This window comes from Pungitius pungitius, chromosome 4, assembly GCF_949316345.1.
Source record: "Pungitius pungitius chromosome 4, fPunPun2.1, whole genome shotgun sequence".
NCBI lineage: Eukaryota > Metazoa > Chordata > Actinopteri > Perciformes > Gasterosteidae > Pungitius > Pungitius pungitius.
The window spans coordinates 23,767,143-23,787,191 of record NC_084903.1 but is presented as its reverse complement, the minus strand read 5'-3'; the positions used below and the strand labels follow the sequence as shown (position 1 = coordinate 23,787,191).

Below are 20,049 nucleotides of genomic sequence, written 5' to 3'. Positions count from 1 at the left end.
AAATAAACATGAAACAGTTAAAATGAAACGAGTCACAGTTTATTATCCCATTAAAAACAGAGCAGATAAAGTTATGTACAGCAGCAGCATGCAACAGAACTAATGCTGAACATCCAACGCTTTAGCACACGATTATGACGAGGAGGCGTAGTCATGGCGATACTGAGGCTTGCTGTGGAAGCCCAGGCGCTCCCCCCGGATGACGCTCTGGATGAGCCACTCTGGAGACACCAGCGGGACGTCCTGGGACGTCACCTCCGTCTCCACCCACGCCGGGCAGGCGCTGTCCGTCACCACCACCTCATACCTGCCGGCGGGGATGTCTGCGGGCGGAGGAGCGGACTGTCAGTAACAACAAGGATGATGATTTAGACATCACCGTGTGGGGGGGGGAGCTTCTACCTGAGGAGTCTTTGTCTGCCGGGAACTGCCGGACGGAGGAGCCTCCGCCCATGGAGATCAGCTGCGCCCAAAGCTCCACCGGCTTCTCAAACACCAGAAGGACCCGCAGGGCCTTGAAGGGGCTGCAGCGCGGATGCCTGATCGGAGGAGAAATATTCAAAGAGCGGAACAGCTGCAACATGGAAGCACGACGCACTGCGTTCTCAGGGCAGCGGGACAAGTTTCATAAGGCGGCAGTCGCAGTGACCGAATTCATTTAGAAGGTTCGTAGGGTTTTTGCGGCGTGTTGTGAGGGTCTCACCACTCCACCAGCGCCTCGTCGGGCCCCACGCCGGCCGGCAGCAGGTAGTTCCGGTAGTTGAGCAGCTTGTTCTCTCTGCAGCAGTCCCTCACCCACAGGTGCGACACGCTGGGCACGCCGCTGGCCAGGCACAGCAGGTACTTCCTGGTGCGGCAGTGCTGGTCAGCAATGAGCAGGCTCTGGTAGGCCGCCTTACACTGGGGGAGGGGGGGGGGGGGGGAAGATACTAATCAGCATTCTTAAAAAGCGTTTGTGTCACTGAGGTTCTGGGAGACCAGGAGGCGTGGCCTACACACGTCGCCCAAAATCCTCTCGCTTGTACGGATCATTTTCCTCATCAGCCACCATCAAAAGGTGGGTGTCTTTATTCCATAACATCTTAAAAACTAGTTAGAATAATACAAAGCTAAACTTCAATTCATCTCCATCTTTGTCTTCCTTTAAATATAGCGTAGCTATTCTAATAACCATTGTGATTATTATTGTGTTGGAATACTAATAATCAGTTTGTCTGCTCACTTGTTCCTCGTTGAAGTCCTGCAGGACGAACCCTCCGCCCGCCTGCAGCTGGGACTCCGTGTACGCTTTGTTGTACGGACCCGTCTCCACGTAATCTGCCACAGATCAGAAATAGGAATGAGTGCTCCGGGTCGCCAGCGGGAGGCCGGAGGCGGTGCTTCAGGCCCCGCCCCTCTCACCGTCCTCGTCGTCGCTGCCGGGCCTGTTGGTCAGCCGGTCGATCTCGGAGGAGGCCGTCAGCATGAAGGCGAAGCCCATGAAGAGGGTGGTGTTCTGGGGCAGCGGGCCGTGGGTCTCCGCCGCCTCGCCGGAGGGGGCGGGGAGGTCGGTGCCGCTGCCCGAGGTGTTGCACACGCCGACCCGCTGGGCTGCGGGGCGGAGAGACAACCAGGGTCACATGTTTATAGATCGTATTGAAAAGGTTCTCAAAGCACAAAACACCCGTGACTCAGCAAAAAAAAAACACCGCTCATCCCTCCACCCGTGGACCGTCACCATGGTAACACTGGTGAAGGTTATTAGTTACCGAGTCGGCGGCAGCAGCAGCCAGCAGCAGGAGACGGACTCTCCTAAACGTCTCCGTTACGCTCAGTACAAAAATGAATAAATCACATTAGTGACGTCACATGGTCACCGTAGAGTACAAGGAGGTTAAAGCTGCTTTAATTCATTCTTCTAAAAAAAAAAAAAAAGTTTAAAAGCACAGCCGACCAATTAAAACTGTAGACGAGAATAATTCATAAAGATTTAAATCTAAAACCTGATTTAAAAATGTTAAAAACATTAAAAAAGCCTTTTTCCTTCTACACCAAAGGTCAGATGTTGACCCTGGGATAAAGACAAACTAAGGGAACCCCCCCCCCCCATCGGATGCGCTCATTGTCCCGGCGGCTCCGTACCGGCTCTGGCGCCCGAGCCGCGGCGCCCCCTCTTGGCCGGCGACCTGCTCTCCTCGGAGCTCAGCAGCTTCCTCTTGCCGGAGGGCCCGGGGGTCCGGGGGCTGCTGGAGGAGCCGCGGTTGGGAGTGTTCTGCCCCTCGGGGGCTCCTCCTCTGCGCCGCCTCTTGCCCTCCACCAGGTTGTCTATGGAGAATAAAAACATCGGCCCCAGGTGTTGAACATCCAGGGCGGCGGCGACAGATGCGGACAGATGTTCTCCGTGCTGCTGCTCTCACCGAGGCTGATGTCGGAGGCCTTGGCCAGCGGGGTGGAGGGCTCGTAGGGCCCGAGGCTGTGCTGCTCCCTCAGCTTGTTGCCCTGCTCCAGGGACAAGATGATGGCCGTCCGGTTGTACCACTGCCTCTGGGCGTCCTTCTCCACGCTGTAGAACAGGTCCTGCCCCTCCGTCTTGTGGCCCCTCACCACACCTGCAGGGAGAGGCACAGGTGAGCATACGCACCTGGAGCCTTTTCACTAAAATGAGCATTCAGATTCACAGATAAAAGCTCATGGTCATATGTAGAGATACACAAGCGGAGGCTAAGCTAACTAGCTAATTATATCAACAGCCTCCCCCCTCACCGATGCTGAAGTACTCGTCCTCCAGCAGCGCGGTGACCTCCGTCTCCAGGGGGATGGGGTCACACAGCAGGATGTCCCTCCCCGCCACCTCGCACTCGTAGCCGTCGTCGAACCGCAGGCGGAACCGCCCCTCGCCGGTGTCCCTGACAATGCGGCCCGAGTAGAAGTAGCCGTTGGACGACCACTTGGCCACCACCCGCAGGCCCACCAGGCTGCTGCCGCCGCCCCCCCCCCGGCCGGCCTCCTCCGGGGACGAGCGGAGGGAGTCGGAGCGCGCGTGGGGCTCTGCCTCCGCGGGGCTGAGGGGGAGGCGCGGGGGGAGCATGCGGGCGAAGGGCTCGTCCTCCGAGGAGGAGTGGGGCTGCCTCGGCAGCGAGCCGGCTGCGCCCCCCCTTGGAGAGCGAAACGGAGTCCGATCAGACGGCGCCACGGAAAACTTTCATCCATTCATGTGCCGTTTAGAGATGATTAGAATTATTTACTCATTAGAATAATAGCCGAGGGACACATTCATTATGTGTCGTTTAAATGAAATATTAAAGTCTACTGAAACAAAGCAGCCAGAGAAAAAGAATCATGTATTTGGTAACATGCTCTTTTTACGTAACTATTTACATGCAACATCTTTGGGCTTTTGGACTAAATGTAAAGTAAGTGAGAGGATTAGTGGAAAAGAGGAAAAGTGAAGCGTTAATCCAGATGTTCGGGCCTCAGAGGCGAGGACTCACCTGGACATCGAGGAGCGGGACGGGGGCCGGCCCCTCCGAGCCCTTCCTCTGGGGGTCAGCGGGGCGAGGGCCCGGGACCCCGGGGTGCCGTAGCCTCGGTTCACTGTGACCACTGACCCTGCCCTGTGACCCCTGTGACCCCTCTGTTGCTGCCCGCCTCCCCTCCTGGGACTGCAGACACACAGAGGGGGACGAAAGGAATCCGGTCAGGTTGCACGGGGCACCGATCTGGGAGCGACCAGGCGACCCCCCCCCGGCCCCCCGCCCCCCGCCCCCAGATTCATGCCCACAAGCAACCTGCACCCGAAGCAGGGAGGGATCAGTGAACCACCGAGATCAGGGTGTTAGAGAGGCAGGGAGGGTGAAGGGGTGACATGCATCGAGTACAGAGACAGAGGAATCAGAGGCAGGAGAGAGGCGGTGGAGGGGCTCAAGGGGGGGGGCGGGGTGGGGGCGGGGTGGGTACCTGAGGGCCCCTCGGCTGGGCGGCATGATGAGGTCTGGCCGCGTGAAGCCGCTGCTGCTGGTTCCCCCGGAGCTGTGCTGCAGGCTGGAGGCCTTGGACGACAGAGAGCTGATGTCGCCAAGGTCACCGGAGGTCATGGAGCTGCCCGTGCGGCACGGTGAGATGTCGCTGTCCAACACCTGGCAGTCCACCACGGGCTCCTCGTTCTCCTGGTGACGCAGAACATGAGAAGCGGGTTAGAGCCAGAAGTCGTGAATATATACACCAAACAACACCTGCAGTTGCTGCTTCCTGTATGAAAGCCGCATTCTCTCTGGTGACCACCAGGGGGAGTTTTGGCCTCCATCTGAAATATGCTCCATCCAGCCAGGGGATGCTTTCAGGCGGAGCTACTTTGATCGACAGGCCTCTACCACTTCGTATTGTCCATGTTTTACTACGCTCACCTCTGTAACTTTGCGCTCCACCTCTTTGCCGTCGTCATAGTAAACGTCCGTGATGACGCGCGTGACGGTGGTGCGCACTTCCTGGATGGTGCGCACGTGCCTGCGGTGGGCGGGGCCTGCGGCTCTTCTAAAGGACGGAGACTCTGGTTCTCCCTTTGAAAAAAAAAAAACAGACAAAATGAACCAGAGTCATAAAGGATTAGAGACACACAAACAGACACAGACACACTTCTTCCTACCCTGCCGGCTGGGGAGCGTTGCCCCGGTGCATCGAAGCTGGTCTGCTGGGAGACAGTTCGCTGACGCAGCTGAGAGACACAGGACGGAGTGATCAACACCTCCACCTGTTCAGCCCGCACCTCCATGTTTGCACTAGCACTCCCCATGGTAGCGCTGGTTATGCTAGCGCTGACCATGCTAGCACTAGCACTCCCCATGGTAGCGCTGCCTATGCTAGCACCTCAATGCTAGCACCAGCACTCCCCATGGTAGCGCTGACCATGCTAGCACCTCAATGCTAGCACCAGCACTCCCCATGGTAGCGCTGACCATGCTAGCACTGACCTTGCTAGCACTAGCATTCCCCATGGTAGCGCTGACCATGCTAGCACTGACCATGCTAGCACTAGCACTCCCCATGGTAGCGCTGCCTATGCTAGCACCTCAATGCTAGCACCAGCACTCCCCATGGTAGCGCTGACCATGCTAGCACTGACCTTGCTAGCACTAGCATTCCCCATGGTAGCGCTAACCATGCTAGCACTGACCATGCTAGCACTAGCACTCCCCATGGTAGCGCTGCCTATGCTAGCACCTCAATGCTAGCACCAGCACTCCCCATGCTAGCACCTCCATGCTAGCACTAGCACTCCCCATGGTAGCGCTGACTATGCTAGCACTGACCATGCTAGCACTAGCACGAACTAAAATTAAATTTTTATTTTTAATATTTAAAGCTTTGAATCAAACATTGCCAACTAAAAGTATTGTCATCAGGCTCAACATTAAATATACTATGAATAGACGCACTGAGCTCCATAAACTAAAGCACATTGAGAAAGTGGGCGGGGCCCCGGGAGTGGACAGGAAGTGGCTGACCTTGGACGGGCTGGACACGGCGGCGGCCCTCAGCCGGGCGTCTGCCTTGTTGGGGGCGGGCGCCTCCGGAGGCGGGGCTTGTGTGTGCTCAGAGGGCTCGTTGGTGGGAGGAGCCTTACGGGTCTCCCGTGGCGACGCCTCCTGTGGCGGAGGCTCCGATTGGCTGTTGGGGAGGCTGTTGCATCCCAGCGAGGACGCCGGCGAGCTCCGCTGTGGGGGGGCGAACAGCTGCCCTCTGCTGGACAAACGCTACAGAATGTAATTTTAACCACAACAGACATTTGCATCCTATTTCGACACATCCAAGCATCGTTAGAGATGAGGACAAGCTGCTCATTTCCATCTTTCTTTCACCTAATCTGCAGAAACCAAAGCCTTTCATTTAGATCATTATACCTAATTATACTCTTTCCTCCAGCGACACCAGACAGCTCCTCGTGACCCGAGAGAATGTGAAGAAAAGAACCATCACACCTCCAGACTCCAAAAGTAGGACACACGCACACGTACATAAATATATATATATATATATATAAAAATGATTTATTAATTAATTTTAGGGCTGTCAATAAAAAAAAATACCTAATTCATTCCTATTTTTTAATATATATAATTAAGTTCACCTTAGAGCGAGTGTTTATTCTGGCGAGGCGCACAGTACTGAGAGGTTGGTTGTTCAGGAGTTCTATTAATCTCAGAGACAATGATTGATTGATTGATTGATTGCTTGCTCACCTCACAGGTGTGGTGTGGCCCCCGCCCTGGAGGTCCTCCCTGGCCTCCTGCTGCCGGTGCACCTGCCTGACTCGAGTGAACACCGACGGGCTGCGGGGAGAACAGAGAGTTATGTTTCATATGTAAATACAATTTGGATTTAACAAGCTGGATAACACTAAATATTAAGTGTGTGTGTGTGTGTGTTTGTGTGTGTGAGCGGGAGCATCCACCTCACGAGACGAGGCTCAGTGCACTAAGTTACCTGGCTACAGCGTTAGCAACGGTGGTAACCATGGCGACGGGTTCATCCTCATCCGACAGCGCTGGTTCTGGGGGGGGGGTGGAACGCGCGTTAATGAGGGGGCTGGTTGTGAAGGACTGTGTGTGTGTGGGGGGGGGCTCTTACTCTGCAGGCTGAAGCGCTCCGAGCTGCCCTCCTCCACAGGGGTCACCAGCTTCATCCTCAGACTCAGCTTCCCGTCTCCCTTCTCCGCCGCCTCGTCGCCGCTCTCCCCTGACGCGATGTTGCTCGCCGCCATCGACCCGTTGCCCCCCAAGCCGGACTTTTCAGAGAAGGAAGTAATCTCTGCAAAAATAAATAAAATAAATAAAAACCCATGATTGGAGCTCGTTAGTAGCTTGTGTTTGAATATGACGTTTACCCACCGATGGGAGTGCTGTGTCTCAGGGTCTGCTTCAGCTGGCTGATTAGAGGGGGCGTGGCCCCCACCACGGGACCAATCAGCTCCCCTTCTTTAGGAAGGGTGAAGTGGAACGAAAGGTCTGTGGTAAGAGAAGAAAATGAGCCACCTTTTCACCTCTAACAGGACTTTACTGAACAATCAGACGGGTTTACAGCGATGGTCAGTGTCACACAGAGACTGTGGTCGGCTCCTTGAGCTCAGACACATCACATTCCCATCATTGAATCAGAGAAAAGAGGCCATGAACACACTGCTCACCTCCGGAGCTGTCACTCAGGCTCTTCTCTCGGAGGCCCTCTGGGTCTGGCCCCGCCCCCGGCCTATCAGGAGCCGCGTGGGCCTCCCCCGCGTGAGCCTGGGGCTGATGGCCGTTGGTGGAGGCCGGCGGGGAGCTGCTGGCCTTCGGCGGCGGAGCGGCGTCTTTCTGAAGAGCCTGAGAGTCCCTCACGCTGTCTGTAACCACGACGACGCTGTCCTCTGCTCGGTCTCCACAATCCGCCGCCTCCATGGGCTCAGGGGACAACAGCTGGCTCTGGGAGAGGACGAAAGCCATTCCCAGACCCTCCTCCATCACCTCCTCCTCCTCCTCCGCTTCGCCCCGCCCATCAGCCTCCTCTGACACCTCCTGACTGTTGCCGCCCGCTGCGCTCTTCTGTGAGGACGCTCTAACGGACGGACTCTTTGCTCCTCCCCCTCCGTCCCTCCCGGCGGGGGTCGGGGGGGCGCAGGGGGGGGCGGGGTCGGCAGGCGGCGTCTCCCGCACACAGCTGTCGACGGTCAGATCGGAGGAATCCGACCGTAGTTGCGAGCAGGACGCCAGGTGGGCGGGGCTCGCCTCCTTTACATTCGCCGTTTCTACGTTCAAAGACGTCTTATCGTGCACATCGGGTCGCCGCGGCGACTCGGCCTCGGCGGCAGTTCGAGCCTCCGGCGCGACGCCGTTGTCGTCGCCGGCGCCCGCGCGGGGAGGAGCCGCGGAGTCGCAGGCGGGCGCCTCCTCCGGCTCCTCGATCTGAGTGGCCTGGCTGTCCTCCTCGTCCTCGGGGGGGCTGTCGGCGGAGAGCCGCAGAGGCGGAGCGGGAGGAGCCGACTCCGGCCACTGGGACGGCGTCTCGCTCGGCGTCGGCGTCTCCCGGCTCGGAGTCGGGACAAACGCGTCCTGAGGGGGGGGCACGGAATACGACGTCATCATCGATTCACAAGCTTTTCACGGTACTTCGTTGATTATCTACTCAGATAAACATAAATGAAAAGAACGAATTAACTACATACATGAGAGAACTCTGGCTGGGAGGGCAAAGAGAGAGTTCGGTCCAGCACGAAACCTGGAGGATTCTGGGAGACGGGAGTAGAGGCGGATGGGCGTGGCTTAGAGGCAGCCTCCGTGTCCATCGGCTCCTCCTCCTCCACCTTCTCTCCGTCTCCTGGGGGCAGGGAAGTATCCATCGCTTCATCAGCACCTGACGAGGGAAAAACTAAAAGTTCAGCTCTTCGCACCCGCCGACTTCAATCCCTGCGAAGGCCGTCTGGATGGTTTACCGCGCTGGCTCTCGGGTCCCGTCGGCGAGCTGGGGACAATCAAAGGGGTCTGGGTGAAGGTGTCTGGGGTGGGGCCAACGTAGTCAATGGAGCCCCTGCAAAAACAAAGGTAAAAAATGAAAAACAACGGGGAGAGAGAGATGGTGTTGGCGGGCGCCGTCGGGACTCACTGCGACAGACTCAGCTGCACCAGCGTCTGCTGTCCGGACAGGTGCAGCAGACCCAGGGTGTGCGCCGGCGTCGGGGTGGGGGCACCCTGCTGCTCCGGCTCGGACACCGTGCTGTCCACCGCGGCCCCTGAGCGAGAGACAGAGACACGGAAGTCACAAACTCGGAGCTTTGCCTTCAGAATAAAGGAAGCTAGCGGCTAAAGGCTAACCGGATCGATTGATACAGACTCGTTTTGTGTCATTTTTAAGACTCTTTTGTACCATCTTTGCAACGTAAACTATCAAAAACTTCAATCCTTTACCTGAAAGTCACCCATCGTGACAAATTTATTTACAGAGAAAGAAAAAAATTGAAATATCAAAAAGAAAACAATTATTTTAAATTTAATTTAGTTCAGTAAAATATATATACAGGTTATAAATAAATAATCGTGGAATGTCCCTGGTGCTGATGTCGCCTGATACCGGGAACCTTGCTTCCCTTCCACCCTCACGTTTTGGCCCGTCGATGCCTACCCGTCTTGTCGGCGTCGAACATGTCCTCCTGCGAGGACAGGATGTCCCGCCCCTGCTCGTCGGAGGCCTCGAGGCCCTCAGAGTGCAGCAGAGCCTGGATGCCCATCTTCCTCCCCGACCGACCCGAAGACTCCAGGGAGCTGCTGGAGCTCACCTCGGACCTGGGGAGGGAGTAGGGGGGTGGGGACTGTAAACACTGCTCCTGCCGGACCACCCACCACCACCACCGGCTCTCATCGAAGGATTTAAAGCGTGCGGACGAACCTCGCGGCTTTGTGGTCCCGACCCTCCGGAGTCCTGCAGCCGACGTTCTGCTCTGCTGGCGACCAAAATGGCGGCAGAAGTTAGACTCGTCGGTGTGAGCGGTCTGATGGGGAACTAAATGACGAGCACTCACACACACACACACACGTCGGGGTCCAGAGGGTGAATACCTAGCTTGGTGCGTCTCTCGCTGTCTGGTCGAGGAACATCATCTTCTTCCTGCTCCTCCAGCATCTCACCACGCACATCCTGGCTCTGGGAGAGCTCCAGAAAACCAAATTGAGAGGCTCCCCCTGAAATACCAGCAGTGCGGATGCCATGAACACATGCAGTCGACTCCACACGCCATCCTTCCTTCATGTGTGAGCGCCTACCCTCGGACTGGACGCAGTGTGTGGTAGAGTCCGCTCCAGAACCCACATCAGGCTCCTCTGGTGCACACCTGGACAGAGAGGGATCATAGAGGGTGAAAGCACTTCATTGCAGTCCAAACCCCGAGCAGCGAAGAGTAGACGCGTCTGTCTGAACGTACTTTTTCTTGTTCGGGGGGTTCATGTTGAGCACTTGACTTTCCTCCTCGAATGCACTGCTGGGGTTGGCCGCCATTAGAATGCCTGAATAGAGACCAAAGCATCGCTGCGTTGTTTGTGTACAGGTGAGCCATAAGCACCTGACATGTTGTTAGAAAGGTACTGACCAGGTTCAGCTTGGTTGTTACTCCGGGAGCTCTCTGATTGGCTGTCACTCTGAGAGTATCTGCTTCCCAGCGGCGAGGAGATCAGCTCCTGAGGAAAGACAAATGTCAATCATCCTAACTTTAATGGGACGGAAGACCCGATATAAAAAGTATACATTACTCCAGGGGGGCTATTCATCAATCTGGGGGGGTTAGGAGATATGAGCTGAAGAAATGTCTGCCTTCTTTCTTTTATAAAGGCACTATGATATATTATATGACACTGAAGAGCAGCCAAAATAAACAAAGGAAAAGTGTAAACAAGCTGCTGATCAGCAGTAGGGGAAAGTAACTAATTATGTTCACTCAACTATTATACAATCTAAACAGTACTTGTACTTCACTCGAGTAATTCAGAAGAGAATATAGAAATATTTACTCCAATATTTTAAATATATATACTATTTCAAATTAAATCAAGAGCATTTTCTTTTAACAATTAGCTAATGTTTAATTGACTTGTTGAGTAGGCTACCTGACAGTAGTAACTATTTAATAAATGAAAATATGTAAATGCTGCTCGTACAACAAAGCAACATTTCAACAGTTACTGCCGTTACACCAACTATTAACTATTATAACTATTTAAACACAGAGGGAATAAACGATACGACCCGGAGCCATTAAGCCAGCCTTTGGGGGCTCACCAGAACCGGGCTGCGGGAGGTGGGCTGCAGGCTGGACAGGCGGCGGGCCAGCAGAGCTCGGTAGCTGCTCTCCGGGTCGTCCTCCAGCGCGACGCTGTCCGGCTGGGAGTCCTCCACGATCAGGCACGGGTTCTCGGGCTGAGGCAGGCTGGAGTCCAGTTCACTTCCGCCGGGATCCATGAGGCCGGGCCGAGGGACAGGGGACGGGCTGCTGTGAGCCTGCCGCAGCAGTAATAAGAGGAGACAGCGAGGGCGGGCGTGTGAGTGTGCGCACGGTCATTGTTACCTGGAAGTAGCCGGCGTTAGCACGTTAGCTAAAGGCTAGCATGCTAACGCTCCTAAGCACAACAAAGCGCCCGTTCGCTGCCCACCGAACAGTCAGTTTTGCGGCCCCGAAGGAAACGTCGAGACGCACAACCGGAGCCTTTTAACTGTGGAGTCAACACGTCATCGGTGCCATGATACGTGTATACGCTGGTAACCACCGTTCTCCTCAGAAAACATACCTACACATCCAGGTGGGCTCGTCGTCGTCGCCGCGTATCGCGGCAAAACTTTGGAGCAACGATTTCATTGGTCGGCACACAGGCATGCACGATGACGTCACGTGAGAACATACGCTTGGTCTTATGGTTTCGTGTCTTTTTTTTTGAAGTTGCCGTTTGCCAGAGGGCGTTTTTTTTACTACAACTATGCCAATAATGTATTATCGATAATAATCACATCAACGTGTCTATATTTGCCCAAATACAACATTTGCATCAATGAACCATAACGATTTGGACTCAAATGAAGGATTATATATTGCATACAAATATTGTGTCTATATGATATGATGCATTTTGAACATTATAACATAATATAAAACAAGATTCAAAATATAAATCAAAAACGGAAGCTTCAAGTCAGTTTAAAATCTAAACTCTAAGGCATTAAATATAATATAAAACTGAAATTGTTTAGTATAATAATTCAATTTTCATTATTATGATTTTATACATATTATTGAATTTTATTCATCCTATTTTATTTCTAAATATGTATTTTAATATTTAGACAATTTGGTTTGCAGGATTCCTTATAGATATTTCTAATATATTTTAAGATATTTAAGTTTGTATTTCATATATTTTAAATTTAAATTCATATATTTGATTATTTAATTTGGAATGATGTAGTTTGTTTTTTAATTGATAATCATAATTTTGTACACTGTGTATCATTATCATTTCTGATAATAAATTCAGCATTTACCTTCATTGCGTCACTCAGTCCGCCATCCTTTTGGGGGTTTTGTACCCTAACCCTTATCTACAGTATTAATACTGTCTACTGGTATATTTTAAATGTACTCATAATCCTAACGATGCTGCTACGTGACATATTACTGTGGAGTGTTTCCCTCTGGAGATGAAGATAAATCTGGGGCACTGCGTCCCACAGTGGGATCTCAGAGACCTTCAGAGGTCCTTGAAGGCTTTCAGGGACTCAAAGTGAGATATAGCAACCCAGTCTCCAAAAAAAGCGTGAAATGGCTACGTTGGTCCACCGTGATAAACGTAGTCATGTTACGTTTTCCCCCAAAATAACGTTACTATGTTACGTTTCTTTTGGCCCATTCATTTACATTGCTTTGCAAATAGGTCACGTGACTATCAAGTTTCCCGGTAGCGAAAAGAAAAACATGGCGGACGGTCAGCATAATCTCCGTGAAAAACACAATATTTTAAGAAAGCATCAGCATTTGTATGCATTTCGATGGCATTTCTAGCGAGAAGTATGCGTTATTCTTTCATAATCTTCTATCAGAGACTGTAGAAGACCTTCCGTTTATTCGTTTCTGCGAAGATTTGAGTGTCCCTTTGGCAAAGCGTGGCTACGCAACGCCTTTAACGGCGCATTATTAAAAAAACACTTCCAGTGGGGGCGTTACCGTAAAGAAGCGTTCAGCCTTAAAGCCACTAATCGCCAAACAAAACAAACTCAAAGCACTCGAATCACATTATGACTTTTTAAACATAAATTCCGTTATTTTTATGAGTTTTCAATGAAAGAATGCATCATTTCCGGGGGTAGGCATGCCCGGGACATCCCGAATTATGGGCAATTTTGATTTGTCCAGCTTTTTGACAGCTCCAGTCCCGACTTCCAATCACAGCCTCCTAAATCAATGACGCGCCTAAAACTCTCGGATCGAACATTACGTCTTGTTTACATGGGAAAGGGGGGCGGGGCTTCGCCCTCAGAGCGGAGCGTCATTTCTCGCTCCACACGTCTCCTCTTTTTACTGGCCAGGAAAACGGGCGATCTATCCCACGTGGGTCTGGCTCCATTCCATTGGCTCTGACGAATCCATAGAGAGGCGGGACTTATAATTTGCCCGGCAAACGGAGAGATTTGAGCTGCATTGCTTCCACTGTGCGTGAAGTGGCCGTGAGGCCTCCACTAAAGTCTCTCTCTATTTGTTCTGCTTTACTCAATAAAAGTAAAACCTTTACAGATATACTGTCCACACACTAGGCTAACATAATGGAGACTTCCAGGCTTCGTCCTTTATGTTTTATGGGGATAAAGCCCCTGTAAGTAGTTTTTTCCCAAGCAAATCTGAGTTTCTTCTTTTTTTGTGTGTCCCATACAAATATCAAAATATATATACTGATTTTCACATCCAAACACACTCACTTATGTTCCCTTTTATCATGACAACAAGAAATTTCAAGATATACCTTTTGCTTTCATAAATCATACAGTGTGTAAATGCCCAGCAGTGTACGGTCCGGGGGCCCCTATCGGGCCACTTGTTAGATGGTTCGATTAGTCTATCACTACTATACTTTGATCTGACGACTAATTTGCACATCATGCTCGTACCGGCATGGCTTCGCCCTTCCCAGGCATAGTTCATCATCTTCCGGGGTCCTATAGCCAGTGTTGGGAAAGTTTACTTTCTACATTAACTAGTTCAAAGTTTAGTTTACAAATTTTAAAAAGGAACTAGTTCAGTTCATAATTCAAAATATTTGAACTAAGTTCACGGTTCCAAAAAATGAACTAGTTCAGTTCTTTTTTTCCATACGTTGCTGCGAGCTATTTTTTTTTTAAATTATTGCCACAGCCCAGAACCACAGACAGCAATTATTTTATCAGTTTTAACACTGAAGCTATGCATCAGATTTAATCTTCTTATCCAATTTGAATCCTTATCCAACCAGGGTTTACATTAGCATTGAGGGGACAGCATTTCCCTAATGATTCTTTGATGCTATGTTGCTGTCTATTCACTCCACACTAGCAGCAGTTGCAGAGTTTACCCCTACACTACATTCTCAAACACATGCTGCTTAAATGGTCTTTTTTAAATAAGGAATTATTAAAAGAAAAACAGGACAGTAATCATTAAGGTGCAAATGTTTGCAAAGAAAGGTCAGATTCCTCCCATCCTCACCGACCTTGTCAGTAACTTCATAAACTCTTTAAAATTATTATACGCCGCCTCTTTGCTACACTTATTAATGCGCGTTTATGGTGTGTTTTCTATAGAAATCTGGTACCCCATTGAACGATGTTAAGCTGAACGAACGCGCCGTTCATAGACACCAGAATGAACGAGAACAGTGACGTTCATCGGGCATTAATACAGTACGTTGAGTTCACGTTCGCCCAAAATATCAACAAGTTTATGAACGCGTTCAGGCACAACACTGTCCCAAAAGGGCCGGGATCGCACCTCACCCAGCATGCCTCGGCCTTCACTTTTTTCACTACAGAGTTTTGTTGCACCCTGTGACTCCGGCGTTAGACTCCTTCGACTGAGTTTTAAGATGGGTTGGATGGGTTACTGACTAAAATTTATGCCCCCACCCCCTAACTGCCTCAGGGAAACTTGTAAATATAATAAGTCAAATAAGTCAAACAAGCAAGTTGTATCTGGTTTAACCCTTTTATTCCTGTAGGCGTTTTTTAGGTCTCATGCTGGAAATTGCATTTACACACTAAAACTAGGATAACGCATGTCTGATGATAGTGACAGTGAGTCTGTCGATCAAGATGAGGATGGAGACATAGTAGAGGTTGAAAATCCTCCTTGTTGAACACCCCACAATACATTCTGTGCTCCCTCTGGCATAACATTTCTAATGATATCATGTCCCCCCCTTCAGTATTTTAAGACATTCTTCAGGTTATTGTAGGCCAGTTGAATGTGTATGCCATAAAATTTGACACAAACAAGCCCTTTAAGTTTACATGTTTTGTATGTGGATTTTGTACATACAGTGTTGGTCATTTCATTTCTTTGTTTAATATTTTTGAATTTATGTTTGAATCCATTTGTGGTTAATGTGCTCAAAATGCACTACTTTCTTAATGCTTACATTGCTTGTTTGACTTATTATATTTACAAGTTACCCTGAGGCAACAGACCTAAATCAAGTTAGGGGGTGGGGGCATATATTTTAGTCGGTAACCCATCAAACCCATCTAACAAGTGGCCCGATAGGGGCCCCCGGACCGTACACTGCTGGGCATTTACACACTGTATGATTTATGAAAGCAAAAGGTATATCTTGAAATTTCTTGTTGTCATGATAAAAGGGAACATAAGTGAGTGTGTTTGGATGTGAAAATCAGTATATATATTTTGATATTTGTATGGGACACACAAAAAAAGAAGAAACTCAGATTTGCTTGGGAAAAAACTACTTACAGGGGCTTTATCCCCATAAAACATAAAGGACGAAGCCTGGAAGTCTCCATTATGTTAGCCTAGTGTGTGGACAGTATATCTGTAAAGGTTTTACTTTTATTGAGTAAAGCAGAACAAATAGAGAGAGACTTTAGTGGAGGCCTCACGGCCACTTCACGCACAGTGGAAGCAATGCAGCTCAAATCTCTCCGTTTGCCGGGCAAATTATAAGTCCCGCCTCTCTATGGATTCGTCAGAGCCAATGGAATGGAGCCAGACCCACGTGGGATAGATCGCCCGTTTTCCTGGCCAGTAAAAAGAGGAGACGTGTGGAGCGAGAAATGACGCTCCGCTCTGAGGGCGAAGCCCCGCCCCCCTTTCCCATGTAAACAAGACGTAATGTTCGATCCGAGAGTTTTAGGCGCGTCATTGATTTAGGAGGCTGTGATTGGAAGTCGGGACTGGAGCTGTCAAAAAGCTGGACAAATCAAAATTGCCCATAATTCGGGATGTCCCGGGCATGCCTACCCCCGGAAATGATGCATTCTTTCATTGAAAACTCATAAAAATAACGGAATTTATGTTTAAAAAGTCATAATGTGATTCGAGTGCTTTGAGTTTGTTTTGTTTGGCGATTAGTGGCTTTAAGGCTGAACGCTTCTTTACGGTAACGCCCCCACTGGAAGTGTTTTTTTAATAATGCGCCGTTAAAGGCGTTGCGTAGCCACGCTTTGCCAAAGGGACACTCAAATCTTCGCAGAAACGAATAAACGGAAGGTCTTCTACAGTCTCTGATAGAAGATTATGAAAGAATAACGCATACTTCTCGCTAGAAATGCCATCGAAATGCATACAAATGCTGATGCTTTCTTAAAATATTGTGTTTTTCACGGAGATTATGCTGACCGTCCGCCATGTTTTTCTTTTCGCTACCGGGAAACTTGATAGTCACGTGACCTATTTGCAAAGCAATGTAAATGAATGGGCCAAAAGAAACGTAACATAGTAACGTTATTTTGGGGGAAAACGTAACATGACTACGTTTATCACGGTGGACCAACGTAGCCATTTCACGCTTTTTTTGGAGACTGGGTTGGGTTTACTGCACGCTTCTTGAGAGATTCATTTCACCTTGCAGGTTTAGTTCCACTGCACAAGCTGTCTGATTCCGTATTTAAATCATCACTTCACAAGGAATCTTTAAGGGCTGCACAAGGTTTGAGGAATAATGAATGACAAGTTCAGAGTTTACCTTCATCCTCCACAGTTTAGCTTTGTCTTCTTTAGAGATTGTGATATCTGTGTTGAACATGAATAAAAATATATGAATAAAGCTTCCTCGGTTAGTTAGTATTTATGTTTAATGAAAACAAGGTATTATCTTATCAAAGCTTGTTATCAGAGAATCTTTGGGAAATCTCTTCCTTTGCAGAAGCTGCAGAATCGAGAGAGCAGTGAAGCTGTGAAGTTTGGTGATGTTAGAGCTCCTGAAGGAGAATTCTGGATCAGAACTTTAATCACACGACCGACTGGACGAAGACACTTTGCGCGAAGAGGGTCAAAGAATGAAGGAGTAGATCTAAACCTGATATCAACAGTATCATTTTTGGTATTTAAGTGTTCTGATTTTTAAATATGCTAATTAGGAATTATCTAATGGTCCATTTTGTATTCAGGATACATCTCCAGATGCAAATAGACCAAGTACTAAAAGGCAACCTTAATGCGTGTGTTGTTGGTCTGAAAGAAGTGGTGTTACACCGGTGTGTTTTTGCTTCTATTGTCTCTCCCAGTTTAGACTGCAGGCATTTTGTGAAGAGATTTTACTGGTGTGACGCTCGCGCTTTGTGAAGATTAGCAGGTGGTCTTTCAAGTATGAACATCACTTGATCATCGTCGTTTGACAGCCTCAGTTTCCATGGAGACAACTCATTTCCTGTAACAGCGCAGCCTGAGCCAACAGAGATCGGAGAGGGATCAGCAGTGGAAGTATTACAAAAGAAGTGTTAAAAAAATGAGCCCGAATCTGCTTGAAATAAGTCCCAGTGACACGTCACGGGCTCCTCAAGAGTCAAGGCCCCAAATAAGAGGCATCACAAATGCTCAGACTTCACCAGGAATCCATCAGCGATGGATGGGGGAAGGGCTTCAGAAGGGCGCCTTGTTGATATCCTGTGAGGAATATTACCACTAGAGATTAGGAGGCCAAGGCAGCTTTATTTATAGAAACCGTTTCATCAAAGGAACCTCAAGGAGCACAGCAGAGAGGCATCAATAACTAGAAAATTACACAAGAAATAATGACAGTGTGCATCCCACATCTGGAGCTTTTTGTTCGGAAAGCTCCACTGTGGGGCTTTTATTTTGAAAAGGAAGCAGCCTCACCTTGAGTTGCCTGTTAATATCCAGTTGCCTCTTGGGGCTTCCATCCCATGTAACATACAGGGGGGGTTGAGGGTACTATTTCATTCTTATCCAAAGCTCCCTGGTCCAATAGTTAAGGTGACGCTTTTATTTTGAAAACAAAACAGCTTTACCCAGAAAACAGAATGTATGTCGGATGATGGAAAAAGGATTCAACACATTCAACATATAGATACCACACTCAATACTCATCGCTTCCATGCATACACACACACACACACATTCATTGGCCTACAAAACAGGAAGTCTTCATCTTTAAATGTAAACTCTTTTCATTCAGAGGGGAGGTCAACATAAGTAAAACAAGTGTTTTCTGCTGCAGGTCTTAATAAGCCCCACGGGGGGGGGTCGGACTGGGCAGCAGGTCGGAAGTACACCGAGGACCTTGAGGCCAGTTGGAGGATCCCTGAAGTGAACTCTGTGCTGTGTGGGAAGCTCATGGAGGGGTTTTAGTGGACGGGATGCTCGAGAAAGCCTCGTCACACTGTGGCCATTAAGCAAGGTGACGTCATTTCACTTCCCTACACAGACGGACTTCCCGTTGCAGCCATTATTCACCCGCAGGGCCGAGATGCTCCGTGCGTCTTTGTAGCTGCAGGCAGCAGCAGCGAGGTTATCCGTGATGTGCGACGTGCAACAACCAATTCACACACACACGCAGGAAAACGTGAGGAAATATATCATAAACACCCCCCCCCCCTCCCCCCCCCCGGTATGGCCACCAGCATCGTGCAGCCTACCGTGACCGCCACAGGCCCCCCGCGGAGCCGCGCGTCACGTCGTCCCCTCTGCGGACGCGTTCAATGGAAAATGCGCAGCCACTACCCCCAAAAATGTCTAATGCGAAAACGCAGCGAGGTGTCCCCCCCCCCCCCCCCCATGGACGCGTCCGCGGCGTCCCCGTTACTGACACCCCGCATAAAGACGCGTTTTACCTGCTCGGTCGACGTGTCCGCTCTCCGGTGGCTCCGCTCACAACGCGTCCGGCACCGCGCGGTCCCGCCTCTGTTTGTCGGAGAGTCGCCGTGTGGAATACAACACGCATGGCACGTCGGGATGAAGAGGCTTTTCCTTTTTTCTTTCTTTTTTCCTTTTTTTTTAGAAAATGTTAGATGCCATTATCTCCTCTGGACCCACGTGCACGCAAACACAGCCGCTTCCCGTGCGCGATGATCGGAGGTTACATTGATTTACAAACGGGAAATTACGCATGTTTCTATTTTAATATATACTCAAATTATATTCATATATTTTAATAAAAATAACAGAAACAAGGAAATGCATGGCTAAAATAATCGTTTTGAAATAGTTCATAATAATTCAAACCTAACATATTTATTGTGTGGTGGAAAATACAGGTATACTCTAAAAATAAACGTTCAGTTTGTAAAATTCAAGACTTAATAAAACGAAAATATATATTTTTGTATTTTGTTTTTTACTACATGTTAACGCACAATCTCTCAAATCACATTTCTTTAGCATTCTAAGCACTAGCTGAACAGCTTGAGGTGGATTGAATGATTTATCAGTCATTTCTTTCTATGGGACCAGTAGACGGTGCTGTGGTAGCTCCCTCTCCTCCCAGCAGAGGCCAGTAGAGCCTCTGGTTGGGTCGGATGGAGTGCTGACTCACTCCTGAGGAGACGTCCAGCAGAGAAGAGACCACATGAAACCTCCTTCTAGGGGCTGCAGAGAAGTCAGCTGGATTCGAACCGAGGAGGGCCACATGAATTGATGATTTATAAATGATATCAAATAACATCTGATTGACAGTCAAAATGTGATCCAAACCGTTGCATCTGAAATGATGTCATGGCAGCAATATTCAGTCAGTCAGGGAAAACTGTTTCAGTCCAAGAATTGAATTAAGGAATAAAGAACCTCGGGTTCTGAAATCTTTCATCCTGTGTAGTGACCAGCAGGGGGCGACTCCTCTGCTCCCATAGACAACTATGAGGAAATGACTCTACTTCTGTGTAGTGACCAGCAGGGGGCGACTCCTCTGCTCCCATAGACGTCTATGAGGAAATGACTCTACTTCTGTGTAGTGACCAGCAGGGGGCGACTCCTCTGCTCCCATAGACAACTATGAGGAAATGACTCTACTTCTGTGTAGTGACCAGCAGGGGGCGACTCCTCTGCTCCCATAGACAACTATGAGGAAA

General features: G+C 49.6%; 1 protein-coding gene across 11 annotated transcripts; it reads right to left on the bottom strand.

Moving 5' to 3' along the window:
* Positions 1-17: 17 nt before the first annotated feature.
* Positions 18-19,067, bottom strand: tp53bp1 (tumor protein p53 binding protein, 1). 11 transcript variants are annotated; one of them, XM_037489788.2, is made up of 29 exons: positions 18,817-19,067; positions 10,774-10,992; positions 10,088-10,175; positions 9,923-10,004; positions 9,765-9,832; positions 9,561-9,683; positions 9,391-9,445; positions 9,127-9,287; positions 8,611-8,737; positions 8,441-8,535; positions 8,174-8,361; positions 7,160-8,060; positions 6,864-6,980; positions 6,604-6,783; positions 6,460-6,526; positions 6,216-6,305; positions 5,481-5,718; positions 4,622-4,690; positions 4,383-4,535; positions 3,937-4,145; positions 3,471-3,641; positions 2,743-3,134; positions 2,397-2,588; positions 2,122-2,304; positions 1,402-1,590; positions 1,223-1,317; positions 704-900; positions 403-539; positions 18-323 (listed from the first exon to the last, which is right to left on the bottom strand). In XM_037489788.2, the coding sequence occupies exons 2-29, from the start codon at positions 10,951-10,953 to the stop codon at positions 133-135; spliced, it is 4,938 nt and encodes a 1,645-aa protein (XP_037345685.2). In that variant the 5' UTR covers positions 10,954-10,992; positions 18,817-19,067; the 3' UTR covers positions 18-132. The 11 variants fall into 11 exon arrangements, with proteins under 11 accessions (XP_037345685.2, XP_037345693.2, XP_062417884.1 ...); XM_037489796.2 differs by having other exon boundaries at positions 5,481-5,715; XM_062561900.1 differs by having other exon boundaries at positions 6,216-6,309; positions 6,461-6,526.
* Between the last annotated feature and the right edge of the window lie 982 nt (positions 19,068-20,049).

What these genes read in the sequence shown, in the direction of transcription:
- tp53bp1 (XM_062561900.1), bottom strand. Translation starts at nt 10,953, where the DNA reads ATGGATCCCGGCGGAAGTGAACTGGACTCCAGCCTGCCTCAGCCCGAG. An exon ending in ACACTGCGTCCAGTCCGAGG is followed by an intron (nt 9,684 to 9,764) that starts GTAGGCGCTCAC and finishes CTGGTATTTCAG; the next exon opens with GGGGAGCCTCTCAATTTGGT. An exon ending in GACGAGGCGCTGGTGGAGTG is followed by an intron (nt 540 to 703) that starts GTGAGACCCTCA and finishes TCCTCCGATCAG; the next exon opens with GCATCCGCGCTGCAGCCCCT.